The 18639-nt window shown below is 41.2% G+C and overlaps 1 protein-coding gene across 8 annotated transcripts in view; it reads left to right on the top strand.

Annotated features, from left to right (window-relative positions):
* Nucleotides 1-17367, top strand: part of srrm3 (serine/arginine repetitive matrix 3) — a 772181-nt gene extending 754814 nt beyond the window's left edge. For 6 of the 8 annotated variants that reach the window (XM_043718790.1, XM_043718791.1, XM_043718787.1 and 3 more), the window contains 2 exons: nucleotides 664-801; nucleotides 14470-17367. In XM_043718790.1, coding sequence (XP_043574725.1) covers nucleotides 664-801; nucleotides 14470-14689 — 358 coding nt within the window. In that variant the 3' untranslated portion in view covers nucleotides 14690-17367. Of the gene's footprint in view, nucleotides 1-663; nucleotides 802-929; nucleotides 961-6534; nucleotides 10608-14469 lie in introns of those variants that run through there. The other 2 variants (XM_043718793.1, XM_043718795.1) reach the window with 2 other exon arrangements.
* The last annotated feature ends 1272 nt before the right edge of the window (nucleotides 17368-18639 follow it).

The raw sequence follows: 18639 nt of genomic DNA, 5'->3' as shown, positions 1-18639 counted from the left end.
GTTTCAGCTTGAACACTGAATATCACCAGATATATTTATTGTTCTAACATGTTACAGCCCCTAATCATAGAATCCCTACAGTGTGGAATCAGGCCATTCAGCCCATTAAGTCCACACTTGCCTTCTGGAGAGCACCCCCACCCAGATCCATACCCCTTCTCTAACCCTGCATTTCGCATGGCTAACCCACCTAGCCTGCACATCCCTGGAGACTATGGGCAATTTAGTATGGCCTAAGTGCTCACCCATGTTCAAGTTTGGGCACTAAGTGTTAGCAGGTTGTTCATCTATGGGGACATCAGAGCTAGGTCCACTTCCGTTCCGTCCCCCGTTGCCAGAGTTGTCATTTAATGGTGAGTTGTGAGATCTTTTGCAGTTTTAAGTTGCTTCTCTCCAAGCTTGTAGCAATCCCCTCCTAATTATTCCTGCACCTAGCTGAGGTAATCTGACCAAATACAGAGCAGAGCTCAAATAATTATATATTGCTCATTTCCACCTTGGGCTTTCAATTACCCATCAAAGGAACTGGTGCATTAATATTTATGGACAGTTGACCACAAGATGAAATGAGATGCAGTGAGTTAGAGTAGGAGTTGGAGATGGCAGAGAGTGTCTTCAAATTCTGCTTGTGTGGTCATCCATGTCCTTTCCTCTTTGTAACAGAGAAAGAGATGGTGACATTGGAGCAAGACATCATGACTCTGAGGCTGAGAGACATCGTCGCCGCTCCAGAAGCTACTCACCAATTCGGAAAAGGAGAAGAGACTCCCCCAGTTTTATGGAACCTCGGCGAATTACAAGGTACAACACCGGGAGCCTTCAGTTTTTGTTTTTTTTTATGGGATTTTCTTTTTAGGATTTTAGGCATGGAATTAAGGAAGGAAGTATCAAAAAAGAAGGAATATTCACTGACTCTGTATTCATTTCAGCTATTCAGATGTATACCTAATTCTTCATATCGTGAGTACAGTGATATTTCAGCACAATTATACAGAATATTATGATGGAATTCCTGCATGTTAAAACTGCGAACAGCAATTTGTGTTTTCTTTTCCCCCTTTACTATTCATTTGTAATCCAGATAAGAACCTGAATAGTCTTCTGCAGTACATGTACTGGGGGGATGAGAAGAATGTACACTTTATAAATTAGCTTGTGCGTTTTAAGATATTACTGGTCAATGGTTCTGCTATGGTGCTGTCCCTGATTCAGAATCGAACTTCTATTTGTTCCAGTTGACTGACATTTCCAGCCTGAGACGTCTGTATACAGCATACAGTTCAAACAATTGACTGGTTTCTCTAACCCTGATCTACTCTTCCTAGCTGCAGTCATTTCTGGCAAGAAGCACATGATCTTTGTGTGTCTGTGTGTGTGTGTTTTACATCAAACTTTACTCATGCAGAAAGGTCATTAGAAATGATGCCATGTCCGATGTTCAGGAGCCTGTTTCCAGCATTATGGTACCACCAGATAGGAATTAAAATTGTTCCCCCCCCCATGACACTTTGCCTGTCTTCTATAATTTGTAAGATGAATAATATGTCTTATTGAGAGCTGTCACTCTGCCGCTCCCACATGCCAACTATTGTAGTGGAATGCAAACTGGGTGCCCATTGTGTCTGCAGAGCTGGAAGGTATTCAATCTAAGTCAGATCAGGTGAGAATGGATAGAAAGATCCCCAAATGTGTAAGGGGATTAAAAATAACATGATAATAACATACTACTCGCTTCCTGTTGCATAACAAATGGAATGATGTGGATATAATCTGAGACAAAGTCTTTCTTTGCTATAATGTTGAAATGACACTTCACCTCTGTAACAATTTTAAAAATCATACAACACCAGGTTATAGTCCAACAGGTTTAATTGGAAGCACTAGCTTTCGGAGCACTTCTCCTTCATTAGGTATTCAGAGCAGTGCTCTGAAAGCTAGTGCTTCCAATTAAACCTGTTGGACTATAACCTGGTGTTGTGTGATTTTTAACTTTGTACACCCCAGTCCAACACCGGCATCTCCAAATCTGTAACAATTGTAACTAATAAACGTTGTGTTCCTCTCAATAAACTTCAAGTCATCCTAAGTCACCTGGCTGACTTATCCTAATGCTTGGACAAAAAGTGCCAGTTTTATGGGACTCCACATTGGCAGATATATCCATCTGGATAAAAATGTCACATCTCGCTACTTCTTTCGCCATGTAGACTCCCTATTTGGAAGGAGACTGCAGAACAAAATCCTGTACTGTAGGCAAGGTACCTGATGACAACTGGTTAGAGTGGCTCAGTGCCCAGCATGAATCAATGGTCTTAATCTCATAACAACAGCACCTTGCAGTTATATAGTGGCTTTAAAGTTCTAAAACACCCCAAGATGCTTCACAGAACCTGTTATTTGGCACAAACAACATAAAAAGATGTTTGGACAGCTGACTAAAAGCATGTTTGAAAAGGTAAAAGATAAAGGACAAGAGAGGTACAGAGCCAGAGAAGTTTGAGGAAGAAATTCCAGAGTGTACAACCAAAGACGTGGTTGCAAAAGATGGAAATTATGATGGGCATGCAAGAAGCCAGAACTGGAGGAGCACCGAAATCTCAGATGATTAGTTTTGGAGGCAGTTACAGAATGAAGGAAGGGTGAACACAGAGAGGGAAATGAATGAAACTTGGCGCCTGTTCATACACGAACAGCAATGTTTGGACTACTTCAAATTTACCAGAGGAATTTAAATTACATTAACTGAACAGAACACTTAGTAGTTACAATTTGCAATTTCAGTTACATCACAGGACTGGATTGTAGGTTCACTTTACTGGGTTATCGTAAAGTGGTGCAAACTCAGAGCAGCTGGATGTGAAGATCTACTTTGCTCCTAGTTTCCTCACAGCATCCCCAGGTGATTCCTTTTCCACTCATGGCTAATATTGTCAACCCAGCTTCACAAGAAATGGTATTGTTTGCAACCAGAATGACAGCAGCTAAATATGACCTTTCATTTCGAGTTCAACCACTACCAATTCTTTGGAAGCTCAGTAAGCCCGAACATCGTACTCCTGATGGATGGGCCAATTGATTCAATCCTTTATCAAACGTTATTGCAAGTTTCCATCAGTCTGAATTCAAAGAGGGGTGAAAGCTTTTCATCTTGAGTTACACACTGCAGTAAAACATACAGGGCAAACCAGTCAATTACAGAAAAAGGAACTTGGATGAACACCAGGGATGTGAAGGACAAGAAGGCAGCCCAGCATCATGTCCAGTCCTTGATTTTGTTTCAGGTATTCAGAATTCACAGCTTTCACAGCAGGCTTAGGTCACCCTCTGCTGCACAGAATTTACAATTAGACTTTTTCACTTGTGAGGGAGTCTAAAACTAGGAGACATAGGATAGTCATTAAAAAAAAGCCTAAGAAAGAAATTTAGGAGACACGAAATGATTACAATGTAGAACCCCAGAATAAATTGGTGTATAATGTTTGGGCTTACTGAGATACAAAGGAATTGGGCAGCAGTTGACCTTTAAGTGAAAGATCACATTTAGCTGCTGACAAACACAGTAGTTGAAGTGAATAGCATTGACACACTTAAGGGCAAAGCTAGTTAAGGAAGAAAGTAAAGATATGCTGAAGGAGTCAGACGGACAATGCTGGGTGGGGGTGGCTTCAATGCAGTATAATTACTGTTTGTAATTCTTTGCAGAGTAAGAAAGTTGCTAACATATCTCTGTGCTGAGGGCTTCACAGTTAATGGAATCTGGATTGAACTTTGACCATGTGCACCCCAACATCAATATGAAATTACACCCTAACAGACACACTCCAATGTCTGTACACTTAAGGCTGACAGTCTAGATGCATAATCAGAATAGATTAGATTACTTACAGTGTGGAAACAGGCCCTTCAGCCCAACAAGTCCACACCGACCTGCCGAAGCGCACCCACCCAGACCCATTCCCCTACATTTACCCCTGCACCTAACACTACGGGCAATTTAGCATTGCCAATTCACCTAACCTGCGCATTTTTGGACTGTGGGAGGAAACCGGAACACCCGGAGGAAACCCACACAGACATGGGGAGAATATGCAAACTCCACACAGTCGCCTGAGGCGGGAATTGAACCCGGGTCTTTGGCGCTGTGAGGCAGCAGTGCTAACCACTGTGCCACCGTGCCGCCCACAATAGTTGCAGAATAACTTGGAAAAGTCGAACCATGCCAATCCTAACCACTTCCCCAATCTATCTCCAATTAAAAGTTTATCTTGAATCAAGAAACCTGTTCTCTTAGCCAGAGTCTTGTTTGTAATAAAGTTGTGTTAAAGCTAAATGGAATGGATAAAATAAGGGGGAAAGACCCAAAGAACCTCACATGCTGGAAATCTAAAACTGAAACAGAAATTGCTGGAGAAACTCATCAGATCTGGCAGCATCTATTAAGAGGAAGCAGAGTGCTTGAACTCTGCTTTTTTTCCACAGTTGCTGCCAGACCTGCTTAGCTTCTCTTGTAATTTCTGTTTTTGTTTCAAGATAAAATGAGAGTATGAGACAATTCAAAGCTTGTACTATAAAACTTTGCAAAACAGATGATTCAACTCAAAGCCTCACGCAGTCTCAGGTGACCTTCTCATACCAAGGAGCTCCTGCTTGTTGCAGCCATTCTCCAGTCTTTCTTTCTGACTTCCTTCAGCTGTCCTACCTACATAAAGTTCACTCAGAATGCATGGTTTTGACACAAGTTAGGGAGTTGAATGCAAAACAAAAACAAGTCACTTGTACGCAGTTTAACAAAAATAGATTTTATTCATATAATACACAGGGTAAGTGTATATTCATATAATACACAGGGTAAGTGTATATTCATATAATACACAGGGTAAGTGTAGCTATTCCAAGAGCTTTGGTACATGGAATAAAGACTGTTTTAACCTAAGTTAAGGCTGATCAATGGACCCCTTACTTAACAGGGACAACTACATAACCACAGTGAATACAACAACAAAAAGGCCACTTTGGACATATGGAGGTTGAGATCAGGCACTTATAAAAATAGAAGAATGTGAACAGTCATACAGGCTGTTATGGACCAGGCCAGACCCCCTCAAAATTTCTTAGGAAGGTAGCCCAGACCCTAACTTATTCTTATTTTAAAGACAGGTGTAGAGAGGATATTCCAGGTGTAATGTAGCTGGTCAAACCACTCAGCTTTAAGTAAAACAGAATTTGTTTAAACACTACTGTCGAAACACAAACAAACGAAAGCAGAATTTAGAATAACTGAACTATTTGAAAACTCAACTGACTCGATACCGCAACTTAACTAAAGAGCTGTTCCAATTCCTGTAACATCCCATAAACACATCCTTTGGCAAAAGGTAAATTCAAACACAGGTTCGTACAAGCAGGAGAGAGAAGCCAGTCAAGAATAATCTGCTGAAGCATGGAACCTTTTTGCGACAGTAGCTTCTGTGCTTGCTACTAGCAGCTTCTCTGCTGCATCTAAACCAAACTAGAAAAATCTGGACTGGGTGAACTGGCCACTCCCCTGCCATTGTTAAACTCTGCTCATTCTGAGACATTTCAGCACCTCTGCCTTTACGACCTCTCTTTAAAAAAAGCCCAAGGACAAAATAACCTTGTAAATGTGACAGCTTCATCAAAAGGCCTTCAATCCAGCTCCACCATTCAATTAGCTCATGGCTGATAACCTATCTCAATTTCACTTATGACGTCTTTGATATTCGGAAATCTATTGTTTTCAACCTTGATGACTTCAATTCTACTCTTCTGTTTGGAATTCTGTAGAGAATTCCAAATATTCACCGTCTATATGAAGAAATTCTTCCTCATCTTTTTGTCTTAATTGGCCTCTCCTTCACCTTGCAACCATGTCTCCTGGTTTTGATACACCAGCCAGGGGAAACAGTCTATCTTCTTGTTATGGCCTATAAGACTTCTACAAGTTTCAACTCTAATTCACCTATAATTCTTCAATAGTCTAGAGAATACAAGCCCAATTTCCTCAATTGCTTCTTGTAAAACGATCCTGCTGTCCCAGGAATCAGTCTGGTGAACCTCTACTGCTCCCCTCTCTCGGGCAGGTTTATCCTTCCTTAAGTAAAGAAACCAAATCTGGGCACAACTATTTGAGGTATGGTCTCACCAAGGCTCTGAACAATTGCAAGAAGACATGTTTGCTCCTTTTTGGCTGAAGGTCATTAGTGAACACACAAGGTCACTGATGTGTTAACCAATGAAATTGAGATGCAATAAATGTTTACACCAGCTGGATTCTGGGGGGTATATTTGGGTTATGTTCCATTTATATCTTTTGGGATACCATAATTTGAGTATGTTTTATTATTGAGGATTTGAGGAAAATAGTAGAAGATGATACCTATCTGACATTGACATCCTTCACCTATATGTTCCTCAAGCTGGTAATTAAATACAAGTCACTGAAGTGCCTTTGCAAAATTGTATAACTTTGTCTCAGTTTATCTTGTGTCTCTCATTTTTCCTTCCCATTTCAAGGTTTGCTGAAGAGTGCTGACGCCAATGGTGGTTACCCGGGTAACTACCACTCTGCATTGGATTGACGCTGTCCCACCTTGAAACCGTTTTGTGAGGTTGTTAAAGAAGAGCATCCCATGTCTGTACGGCCAACATTTCTTTCTCCTTCTCACTCTCTTTCTGTCTCTCTCTCTCTCTCTTTATTGAGTCAAATAGGTTCAACACAGCACAAGCATCTCTGCTGATGGAGCTTGTTCATCTAACCTATTGTGCAAAATGTTTAACATGTACTCACAACTCAGCTGATGTCACCGTGCTGGATTTCAGGGCTGCTCCCTATCTTCCAATGCTGTTCCTGTCCAATTTTATCCACAATTTCACATAATCTTGCAAGTTTCTACAAATCAAATAAATTGTGTGGATAACAATATGGTAAAGCATTGGGTGCAAGTAGCAAAGTGTTACCTTAGTTACTCAAAACCTTATTAAAATTGTTGATTAAGAATTACATCATGTTGAGGGAAGATTGAGCAGTAAGCACACTAAGCTTTATTTCTAGAAACTAAATTCATCCCAGTGATAGTCTACACTGTCCATTGCCTGTAAATGTTGAACAGACATCCAACTCAAATATCTTTATTCTCACCTAACATGTTAGATTAAAATGATGGCTATTGACGTTTACCTCTTGACATTATAAAAAAATTCTCATTACCTTATTTTGAAAATAAATTGTAATCAGTGATTTGCTAATGATCATATTGTGAAAATCAATTGGTTATTTGGCCCAATCTGACTAAGCATCTGCTAACACAGACAAAATAGAATAATAATCTATTTCACTGGGATATTTATTTGATTGGTCCATATTCTTGGAAGGTAACTCTTCATGTATTATCAAAACTAAAGGGCAGATTGTGGAGAAAAGCGTATCTTACATGGACATCATCTGAGTTTGATGCAAATTTGCCATTGTATCACAAGGAATCCTTGCTACTTTGCTAACAGCAGCCTACAGCAGCCTACACAGCCAACTAACAGATTGTGGTCTTGTACTTTAGGACTACAAGTTGAAGAAGGGCTGCTCACTGGTGAACCAAATTCCTGAGAACCCCCACTTTTGAAAACTGAAGAAAGTAATCCTGCAGATAACCCCCTGCCATGCCATGCCACATCTTGTTGGTTCAAGCAAGAGTGTGATTTCATATGACCATATTGTACTGCTGGTATTGCCCTACTAATGACAGGAGAGTAAATGCTACTTTAACTCTTCTGTCAAATGCTGCAAATCCTGCTCACACTTAACAGCAGTATATGAGCTATCATTTTAAAGATCCATCAAACCATTTGTGTGTATGCTTTACTGTACTGTACACCAGTTCCAGAATGTGGGCAGCAATCAGCCATACTTTTATTTGAACTGTGCACTGGAATTAAGAATACAAATGCTGTCAGCAGGAGTTCTAACCTGCAGAAGCTTCCAGTATTGTTTTAGTGATGTTCCCATTGCTGGAAGTATATTGAGTTTGTCTTTCCAGTGGAACAGAGATCCGCCCCAGTCAACTTGGTAAGTCACTGAAATTGCCCTCCATTCCCAATGAGCAGACCTTTCCTTGTCTAATCTAACATGCCTACTAACTATCATTCTATTCTGTTCACCTCTTGCAGACTTGGGGTACCTGACTTTCTCAGAAGGTTAGCACAGCTCGCAACTAACCATTTTCTTGCTTGGAAGTTTAAGCAATGGGAAACTTAACCTATGTTTTCTCAATATGAAAAATTAGCTTTCAATGCACTCTTCTCTTGCAGTGATATAATACGGGCAATGTTTCGGTGTTCTCCACACAGAATTCATTCCTCAGTTACTTACTGAAGTCAATATTTTTGATTGGATATAATTAACTGGGTGCACAATTAATTTTAATATGCTTCTTATTTTTGTGAATTTGTAATGAGTTTTCACAAAACGTTGACTTCCCTTTCAAGACACATTGGTAATTCTGAAAGGTGCGGGTGAGGAATTTGAGGAGGTGGTAAGTTACCATGGTAACAAGTGTTGTGGAGAAGACTGGCACTGATGTGATGTAGGCTGCAGATAATCTTGGTCTCACTATATTTATCTGTTTCTGATCATTTGACAAATCTGATTAGTTTATAAAACTGTTGAAAGCTAACACATAAATTAAGATTTTGTTAATCTACTAATCGGGCTTTGATAAATTCTGATCCCACTCATTCTGAGTAAATAGATTCTGAAACTAATAATGATTTTAGTACCACTGTACTTATGAAAAAATGTTACCTCCACTAACGATGTACTTAGATGCCTTTCAATTATTTAATTTTGTTTTACATGAGCTCTGTGTAACTTTTGGGAGGCTTGTTAAGTGCAATGCCTTTGCACACGGGTGGGTTTTATTTTCTAAATATAATCCAGTCTTTTGGCAAGTCTGACTCGAGCCAGCCACTAATGTAAAAACAGATAAAAGCAAAATACTACAGATGCTGGAAATCCAAAATAAAAACTGAAAATACTCAGCAGCATCCGTGTAGAGAGAAACCGTTAACTTGTTGAGTCCCCTTGACTCCTCTTCAAAATGGAGTTTAAAAGCAGAGTCAGCACCTAGTCTAAAGCTGATCAAAGATTTCAATATGAGAATCTACACTGTGGCCCAGCTCCACTTCACTTTAGACAATACACCAAGAACAATTTATTTTGGATGGGCAGAACCAAAGATCCCGAAAACAATACAAGTTAAAGAAACAAAATGTTGATCCAGAGGAGATGTGAGTTAAAAAAAGAAAACAAGAAAAGGAGAAAAACCAAGATTAAGGCCAAAGCTTAAAATTCTGTGTCTAATAGGTGGAATTCTGGTTTTCGATCGGAGGTAAGGTTAATTGATGGAATTCTGAGTCAGAGTAGGGGAATTCTGGGTTTGCTTGTTGGCTGCTCAGTGGTTACACCACTGGACCAGTAATCCAGGTGTTTCTACCAATCATCTGAAAAGCAATCCCAAGAAGATAGCTGGAGGATTTTAAAATACAATTATCTAAATACATTTTGGAAAAGGAGGTACTGGTAATGGTGACTATGACTCCAGTCTGCTCCTCTGACTTGTTTGCGACTCTGGCCCACAACAACTGCCCTCTGAAATGGCCTAGCAAGCCACTCGTTGCACCAAATCACTAAGTGTGATATGAAGGAAATACAAACCGTTGAATATTAAGTAAGGAACAGTAAACAACAAAGGCATACCCAGCCCAGTTGAGCCTGCAAGGTTTATGATAAGATCTGGGTACTTGTGCTGAGATTGGGAGAGCTGTCAGTCAGAGTAGCCAAACAGTTTTATGTAGTCATACTCCAAAATCATACCTGTCATTCAAAATCCCAGGTATCTTTATCACCATTCTTGGGTATATACTATTTCAGTGGTGGGACAGGCCCATCAGGGGGGGAAGGCTTTCTGGTATACAATCAGAGTGGAATAGTCCAGGCAACTCTCAACATTGATGCCAGATATCATGAAGATTCAATGTAAGACACAAAGAAACCTCCTGCTGACTACCATCAACAGCCTTCATTCAGCCTATACGTATTTCTCTAAATGTTGAGCAACACTTGGAAGAAACATTGATGATAGCACTGACGCACAATGTCTGCCACTCGGGATGACTCAGTACCCACTGCTGTTGACCGAGTTGGTTGATTCCTGTCGAGCACAGTAGGTTTGCAGCAGGTTATGAGAATAGACATGAAGGAAAAGCTGTACCAATTACATGGTACGCTGCAGCAACTCACCAACTATCGTTCGACATCGCCTGTGCCTTCTATCACCCAGTAATACAGGAGCATCAGATGGATGGGAAGTTCACCTCCAAGCCACGCGCTATCTTGGCATGAAACTATATCAGCATTGCTTCATCGAGGCCAAAATGCTGGAACTCCTTTGCTGACAGCTGTCCAGGTGTACCCACACCAGGCAGTTCACCACCAGCTTCTCAAAGGCAATTGACAGTGAGCAATGAGCCCTACTCTGTATTGCCCACAGCCAATGAATGAAAAGAAAAAGATCACTTCTTTACCGATGGTATTTGTCAGACCATGATGTTATTTGTGGATGTGACCATTGCTCTGTTCCTGTTGAAACAAAGGCATTCTCTTCATCTGTGTGCTAAATAAGAGCTTCTGAACAGATCCAGCTCAAAACTGGGCATCCAGGAGGCACCATCAGCACCAGAATTGTATTCAACCACAATCCGTAATTGAATAACCCATTATACCTCTAATTCAACAATTAACATCACATCAGGGGAATCAACAGAAATGCAGAATGTTGGAGAATGCCAGGAGCAGTATCAAGCATACCTGAAAATGAGGTGCCAACCTGGTAAAGCTGCAACATGGAACTACATGAGGGAAAGAAAATGATAGCATTCCAACTATAATGCTGATGATTTATTCTCCAAGTTGTACTTGCAGGCAAGTTGTCCCAGTACAACTAAAACACTGGCATCCATCCAACAATGTGGAAAATTACCCAGGTATGCCTTGTTCTCATGGTATCCCTTGCCCCAATCATCATGGAAGGTATAATTGACAATGTTATCAAACAACACTTACTCAGCAATACCTGTTTACATATGCTCACTTGGATTTTGCCAAGACCACCCAACTCCACACTTCACTGAAGCCGAGGCTCAGACATGACCAAACGAACTGAACGGTTGAGTGAGGTCTGCCTGGTTGTCCACGAGCTTAAAGCAGCAATTTACCAAGTATGGTATCAAGGCAAAATTGAAGTCAGCAGGAATCACTCCCCACTGGTTGGAGGCATATCCCATATAAAGGAAGATGATTGTGGTTGTTGGAGGTCAACCATCTCAGTCCCAGGACATGGCTGCAGGAATTCCTCAGAATGGTATCCTGAGAACAAACATCTTCAACTGCTTCATCAATGACTTTTCCTCCATCAAAAGATGAGAAGTGAGCTTCTTCTCTGATTATTTCACCATGTTTAGTTCCATTTCGGTAATGGAGCAGTCCATGCCCACATGCAGAAAGGCCTTGATAACATTCAGGCCTGGGCTGCTAAGTGACAAATAACATTCAAATCACATAACTACCATGCAATGACCATCTCCAACAAACTAGAGTCTTAACTACTTCTCCTTGATATTCAATGGCATTACCATCAAAATCCTGGGTTGGATTGATGCACTATTGACCAGAAGCGAATGCTGTTGGTTACAAGAGCAGGTCAGACGTGGCGTATCCACCTCTTAAATCCCCAAAACCTTTGCCCTATCTTTAAGGCACAGATCAGAGGTGTGACAGAATACTCTCCACATGTTTGATGAATGCAAATTATGGAGCTCAACACCATGCCAGACAAATCAATCCACTTGGTTGCTAACCCAACCATCTCTTGTATGTTCTCTCCCTCCACCACTGGCGCACTGTAGTTGCAACGTGTACTAGCAACCTGCCAAGGCTCCTTTCATAGCACTTTCCAAACCCTTCATCTCTGTTATCTAGAATGAAAAGGGAAATGAGGGTGATGGCCTAGTGGTATTATTGCTAGATTATTAGTCCAGAAACTCAGGTAATTTTCTGGGTACCCGACTTTGAATCCCTCCACTATAGATGGTGGAATTTGAACTCAATAGAGAAAGAAAATCTGGAATTAAGAATCTACTGATGACCATGAATCCACTGTCGATTGATGGAAAAATCCATCTGATTGACTAATGTCCTTCAGGGTAGGGAATCTGCCATCCTTACCTGGCCTGGCCTACTTGTGACTCCAGATTCACACCAATTAATTAACTCTCAACTGCCCTCTGAGATGGCTGAGCAAGCCACTCAGCTCATGGGCAGCTAAGGATGGACAATAAATGCTGGCCTGCCAGTGAGGTCCACACCCCACAGGTGAATGAAAAAAATCACAAGCACATAGGAAGACCATCATCTAGCTCTTCTCCAAGGGTCAGCATGGTAGCTCAGTAGTTAGCACTGCTGCCTCACACTGCCAAGGGAGTCGGGTTCGATTCCAGCCTCTGGCAAGTATCTGTGTGGAGTTTGCACATTCTCCCCGTGTCTGTGTGGGTTTCCTCCGGATGTTCTGGTTTCTTCCCACAGTCCAAAGATGTGCAGGTTAGGTGAATTGCCCATAGTGTCCAGGGATGTGCAAGCTAGGTGGATTAGCCGTAGGAAATGCAGGGTTACAGGGATAGGTTAGGGATGTGACTGAATGGCCTGCTTTAACACTGTAGGGATTCTGTGATCACAGGGTAAAAACAATGACTGCAGATGCTGAAAACCAGATTCTGGATTAGAGTGGTGCTAGAAAAGCACAGCAGTTCAGGCAGCATCCGCGGAGCAGGAAAATTAATGTTTCGGGCAAAAGCCCTTCCTCAGGAATAGACCTTCCTGACTTGGAAATAAGTGTTGATCCTTTATCATCAGCAGTGAATCACTAATGAATATGATGGTCCATCTAGAAAATTCCATGTCACTGTTCATGGGTTCTGTCGGACCTAGTGTGTTTATAGGCCCAATCCTAGGGCCACATATCTGACTGCACATTTGGGAGGTGGCTCTGAAAGGTGGGAGTGGCTTTGGCCGTGAGGTCATTGGCATTTCTTCCTCTGGTTCCTTTTCCTTACTCATCCCCACATAAAGAGACTATAATTCAGAAATTCCTATCTGGTTACAGTGCCAGATGTTCACTTGAAAGCACCACTTTACAAACGGCCAAAACCATGTGTCTTATTAATTTTGTTTTAAAACCAGAATTAGTGTATCACCAACATGTCTTTGAAAAGTCTGCAAAATGACATCAAATCGAGGCTTCTCAAATGTTAAGGAACATTTGAACCTAGACCACCTGACCGAGATGTAGGGCTGATACCACTGCACCACAAAGGCCAAATTAATAGCACCCTGTCCTTTTCCACAACTTTATCAGCCATAATGACTCTTCCCCTCCCCCCGCCCCGGCCCATGTCAAGAAAACCTACAGTTTGAGCTCTGGATGATATTGTTTCCCTGCTGTTATTGGTTGATGTGCCAAAAAATGTCATCTGAAATGAAAAACAGTAAATAACGCAGAACAATAATAGAGACTTGTGTTTAGCCTCCCGGAAAAGGATTTCAATGTTTTTGCTCAAACTGCAATACTAGTATTCAGTTACATTAGTACCCTTAATCACATTGATTAAAAGTGGGACGTAAATGTGTGTAGAGAAATGGGCCGTGGTGCTTCAAAGAGGTGCAAGGGTTCAAGAAAATCATAGCAGAACAGCAAGAGGCCACACAGCCCATTTGGCCTTCTGCAGCACTTTGAAAGAGCTGTCTATTTAATCTAAGTTGTCTACCGTGCTGCCGTTATGTATTTTTCAGTGTACCTTATATATTCAGATCCCCTTTAAAAGCAACTGTTTGTTCTGTTTCTCCCCACTCTCCTCAGACAGTGAGTTCCTGTGTTCTTTATGTCATAAGATAAATTAGCTGTGATGGGAAATTGAGGGGGATCGGGCCAGGTTCTAAAGAGTCAGACTTGCTTAAAACACTGGATACCCCAGCACTCAAAGACTGAGTGCATATGGTAACGTTTGTATATATACATAGCAGAGTTTAATTTGATCGTAACACATGCTTTTTGCAATTAACATTGACTGAGTTGGAAGGACATTATTCAGCCAAGGAGCATCCATAAATGGGCAAATTTCCCTGATGCTGCACCTGTCACTGTTGAGGCTTAGTGGATCCTGACTAACTGGGGAGAGGGGCAGTTGGTTCCTTTCTGCCCAGCTTTCCTTTGTGAAAGATTCCGAAAAAGCCCCAGGTGCCTGAACAGGAAAATCTGCCTGACGTGTGTTCGCCGTTTTCTACAGTGTTATCTAACCCAGACTCATTCCTGTCTCCTTTCCTGCTTTTGTTTTTTGGTTGGTCAGTGCACGTAAGCGGCCTATCCCCTACTACAGGCCCAGTCCCTCGTCACCCAGCTCCCTGAGCAGTTACACCTCCTACAGCAGGAGCCGAAGCCGCAGTTATGACAGCTACAGCTCGTACAGCCGGAGCCGGAGTCGCAGTCGGAGCAGGAGCCGGAGCCGGACTCGCAGCCGGACCGCCAGCTACGACAGTCGGAGCAGCTCGGAAAGTACTGGCTTTTAGAAGGGATTCAAACAAAAGCTCCATGAGACACAACCAAAAGCAAACAGTCACAATTATAAACAAGAGCTGTCTCCAAGATAGGAGACATGAAACAGCGAGTGTCAGCAGTCCCATTAGGCCACTGCAACCATATTTGTATTATAACAGTTATATATTTATATCAAGATGGGCCCTGATGTTCATAAATCCTTAGATCCAGGCTTATGTATCATTCAGCACTGATGCTGAGACGGACAGATCTTGCAGTCTTTGCACGGCCTCCATCCTGTGTATCTCCACTCAACATCATTCAGGAGTTTAAAACTATTTGCCTGGTGCTGAGATTTAAATGGAACACTTTTATATAAAAAAAAACATGAATTATGAACCTCTGCAAAATAATTCTTCCATGAAGTCAACTGAACCAAACGTCAGCAATTTCTTCCAAACAGAAGACATGCAGCTATTTAAATACACTTATTCCACTCCTTCCCCCCCCCCCCCCCTGTGGCTGACTGAAATTTGCATCGATCAACTCTTCAGGGGTTTCTCTGCAGATACTTTTTGAAAGAGCCTCTGGACAAAGAAGAAAGCATCAGATGAACAAGTGGACAGGGAAGCACAGAAATCTGCTTTCCATGGCTTCATTTAGCAAGCACCAGCTATGAACTGCTCTCCTTCCTCTGATCCATCCTATACTGACCTTGTAATGTTGCAAGGGGAACAATTTTAAGTCAACACTATGGTTGCAAACATAGAAAACTATGCACTGTAAATATAATACCACTAGCACATGTTGGTGTGTATGGGTGGGGACAGTGTGGCTCCAAGAGTTCAATGGGGAATTGTATAACATATGCTGTACTAACACAGCAAACTATGTAGAGTTGTATTCATGCCTCTAGTCGCTTTCTACTAGATGCTAGTTGAGGCCTATTTCAACCAGCAATGTTGGAAGTGTCTCATAAAGATATGAGCTGTCTCAGTGTTGTGCACCTAAAGTGATCTACCTTCATTTAATGGCTTTCCCATTCACACCTGTTTAGGCTTTGCTTTATCTGCAATTCTACTACAGCCATGGTGCATAATTTATTTACGCAGATCTGGTAATGTTTATACCAAATAATCAACCAAGTCAGGTTTTTCCAGAGACAAATACTCTGCAAGCCTGCCACTCTGCCCACACCCAAACTGCTAACAACATTTTGCCTCTTTGTATAGTTGGCTTGCAAGGGGTAGAGCACCAGATGGTTTCCTGATTCTAAATTGGTGTCCAAATCCATTGAAGTGACTCTATCAGACAATTTGAAATAAGTAGGACAGCGAGACAGCCAATTCTGATACTTTGGTCATTCGAAACTGGAGAAAGGGGCACACATTTCGAAAACAGCCTTAAGCATGTGGAACAGTTTGAATTCAGTTACTCAAAATGTAGGTTAAATGTGGAAGATTCTTCCACAGTTTGGAAACTAGCAGCTTGGAATGATAACAATAATATTCGCTATCCTTCCACAGAGTTACTCATTTTAGGGGTTAGCCCAGTGCCCTTGCCTTCACCTGAGCTGTGAGGGATTAATTAGTGAGTGACATCTAGATGTTTATTTATATCCTTAGGGGAAGCAAATCTATTTTGCAAAGTCCTGTAGACATGGCTTTTCAGGCAACCTTTTACTAGTTGCTTCTGTTGCATTTAAGTTTAATGATTTGCAAACGCTGCCATTTGAAATTTATTTCTTGTTGAAAGATCCTGAAGAAGTAAATTGAAGAGAAGGGTACAACCCAGGAATAAAATGACACAGTGAAAGATGGATCAAGGATTCATTTGTCACAAAAGATTGCATATGGTGTATCACTGTAGCCCCCATATGGAACAGGCTCCAATAACAGACAATTTACAGTAGAAGTCGACATTTAACAGCTGATACAGAGTCAACTTTTTATTGGGCTTTTTACATTTAGTCACTCACAAATGAAGATCTTTTGTTTTAGCAGATTACTTTATCTGGCCTCATTTTTGTTATGATGACTGCGAGTTTAACCCCTTTGGAAGCAGGGACCTACTTATCAAGACAGATGCCTGGAATTGGTTCATTGATTTGTTTTCACTTTCAAACTTTAAATCCATCATCCTCTCCTATAAAAATCAACATCTACGAAATTAAATGGCGTAATTACTCCAGTTTGGAAACAGATCAATGTTTACATGTTCTGACGAACACGACATTCAGCTCCTTAAATAGTTACCATTTTAACCAAATGAGGCAACTGCATTGACTTGCAATGAACATCAAATCCATATTTAAAACTGAGTTTACATACGCTTGATGCACCTTTTTCCACCTGGTTTGCAACCTCAGTCATACAGCATGGAAACAGATGTTTCCATCGAACTAGTCCAGGCTGATCGTGTTCTCAAACTAAACTGTCCCACCATATCCCTCCAAACATTTCCTGTTAAATTATTATCCAAAATGTTTTCTAAATATTGTAGCTGTATCTGCATCCACCATTTCCTCTGGCAGTTCATTCCTCAGACTAATCACTCGTTGTAAAAATGTCATTTTTAATTCTTTCTCCTCTCACCTTAAAGATATGTTCCCTAGTTTTGAGTTCCCCCACTGTAGGGAAAAAGACCTTTGCTATTCACCTTATCTATACCCCTCACAATTTGATAGATCTCTAAAAGGTCACCCCTCAGCCTCCTACACTACAGTGAAAAAAGTCCCAGCCTATCTTTATAACTCAAGCCATCCATTCCTGGCAACATCCATGTAAATCTTTTCTGAACTCTCTTGTTTAAACATATCCTTCCTATAACAGGGCAATCAGAACTGCTCACATTACTCCAGAAGAGGCCTCACCAATGACCAACAACCTCAACATGATGAGCCAACTCCTATACTCAAAGGTCTGAGCAATAAAGCCAAGCGAACTAAATACCTTCTTAATCACCCTGTCTACCTATCACGCAAACTGTAAAGAATTATGTACCTGAATCCCTCAGTCTTTCTATTTGGAAACACTCCCCAGGGCCCTACCATTAATTGTATAACTCCTGCCATTGTTTTTGCTTGTTTTTATTCAAATTAAACTCCATCTGCCGCTCCTCCACCCATTGACCCAGTTGATCAAGATCGCTATGTAATCCTAGGCAACCTTCTTCACTGTCCACTATATCACCAATTTTGGGCATCATCCAGAAACTTACTAACCATGCCTCCTAAATTCTCATCCAAATAATTTATATAAATGACAAACAAAAGTAGACCAAGCACTAATCCCTGTGGAACACCGCTGGTCACAGGCCTGCAGTCCGAAAAACCAAGTTTCAACCACCACCATCTGTCTCTAATTTTGTATCCAATTAGTAAGCTCACTCTGAATCCCATGTGATCTAATTTTACTAATTAGTCTACCATTGCAGAACCTTGTTAAAGGCGTTAATAGAGTGCAAGTAGACAATCTCTGAAAATAAATGAGTGACTCAGCCTATTGCCTTGAAAGTTCCTTACCTTTACCTTTAAAGACATTGTCAAAATCTACCTATTTCATCAAAGGTCACTTCATCTAACTCCCTGCCATTACCTCCTGGCAAATAGTTTCCTTCATCTATTCCATTTTTCTGTTGCATTTTCTTCCCTCTAGAAAGCACCTTGCAACATTTTCGCAGTTTATATTTTGATTATTCATTCAGGGGTATCTGGGCTTCACTGGACCAGAGCACCTATTGCCTCGTCTTCAAGTTCTGGGAGAAGATGTTGGTGAACCATTGTAGGCCTTGGGATTTAGGAGCCTCCCACCCCCAGAGCCATTTAGGGAAAGAGTTCCAGGGTTTTGACCTAGTGGCACTGAAGGAACGGTGATATATTTCCAAGTCAGGATGGGCAACTTGCAAATGGTGTTCCCCATGTATCTTGCTGCCTTCAGTTTAATTTATCAATTTTGGTTAATATTTTTTGTCATGACCTTAA

The sequence above is a fragment of the Chiloscyllium plagiosum genome, chromosome 28 (genome assembly GCF_004010195.1).
Source record: "Chiloscyllium plagiosum isolate BGI_BamShark_2017 chromosome 28, ASM401019v2, whole genome shotgun sequence".
NCBI lineage: Eukaryota > Metazoa > Chordata > Chondrichthyes > Orectolobiformes > Hemiscylliidae > Chiloscyllium > Chiloscyllium plagiosum.
Note: the sequence above shows the minus strand (reverse complement) of the source record. Positions and strands in the feature narration are given on the sequence as shown.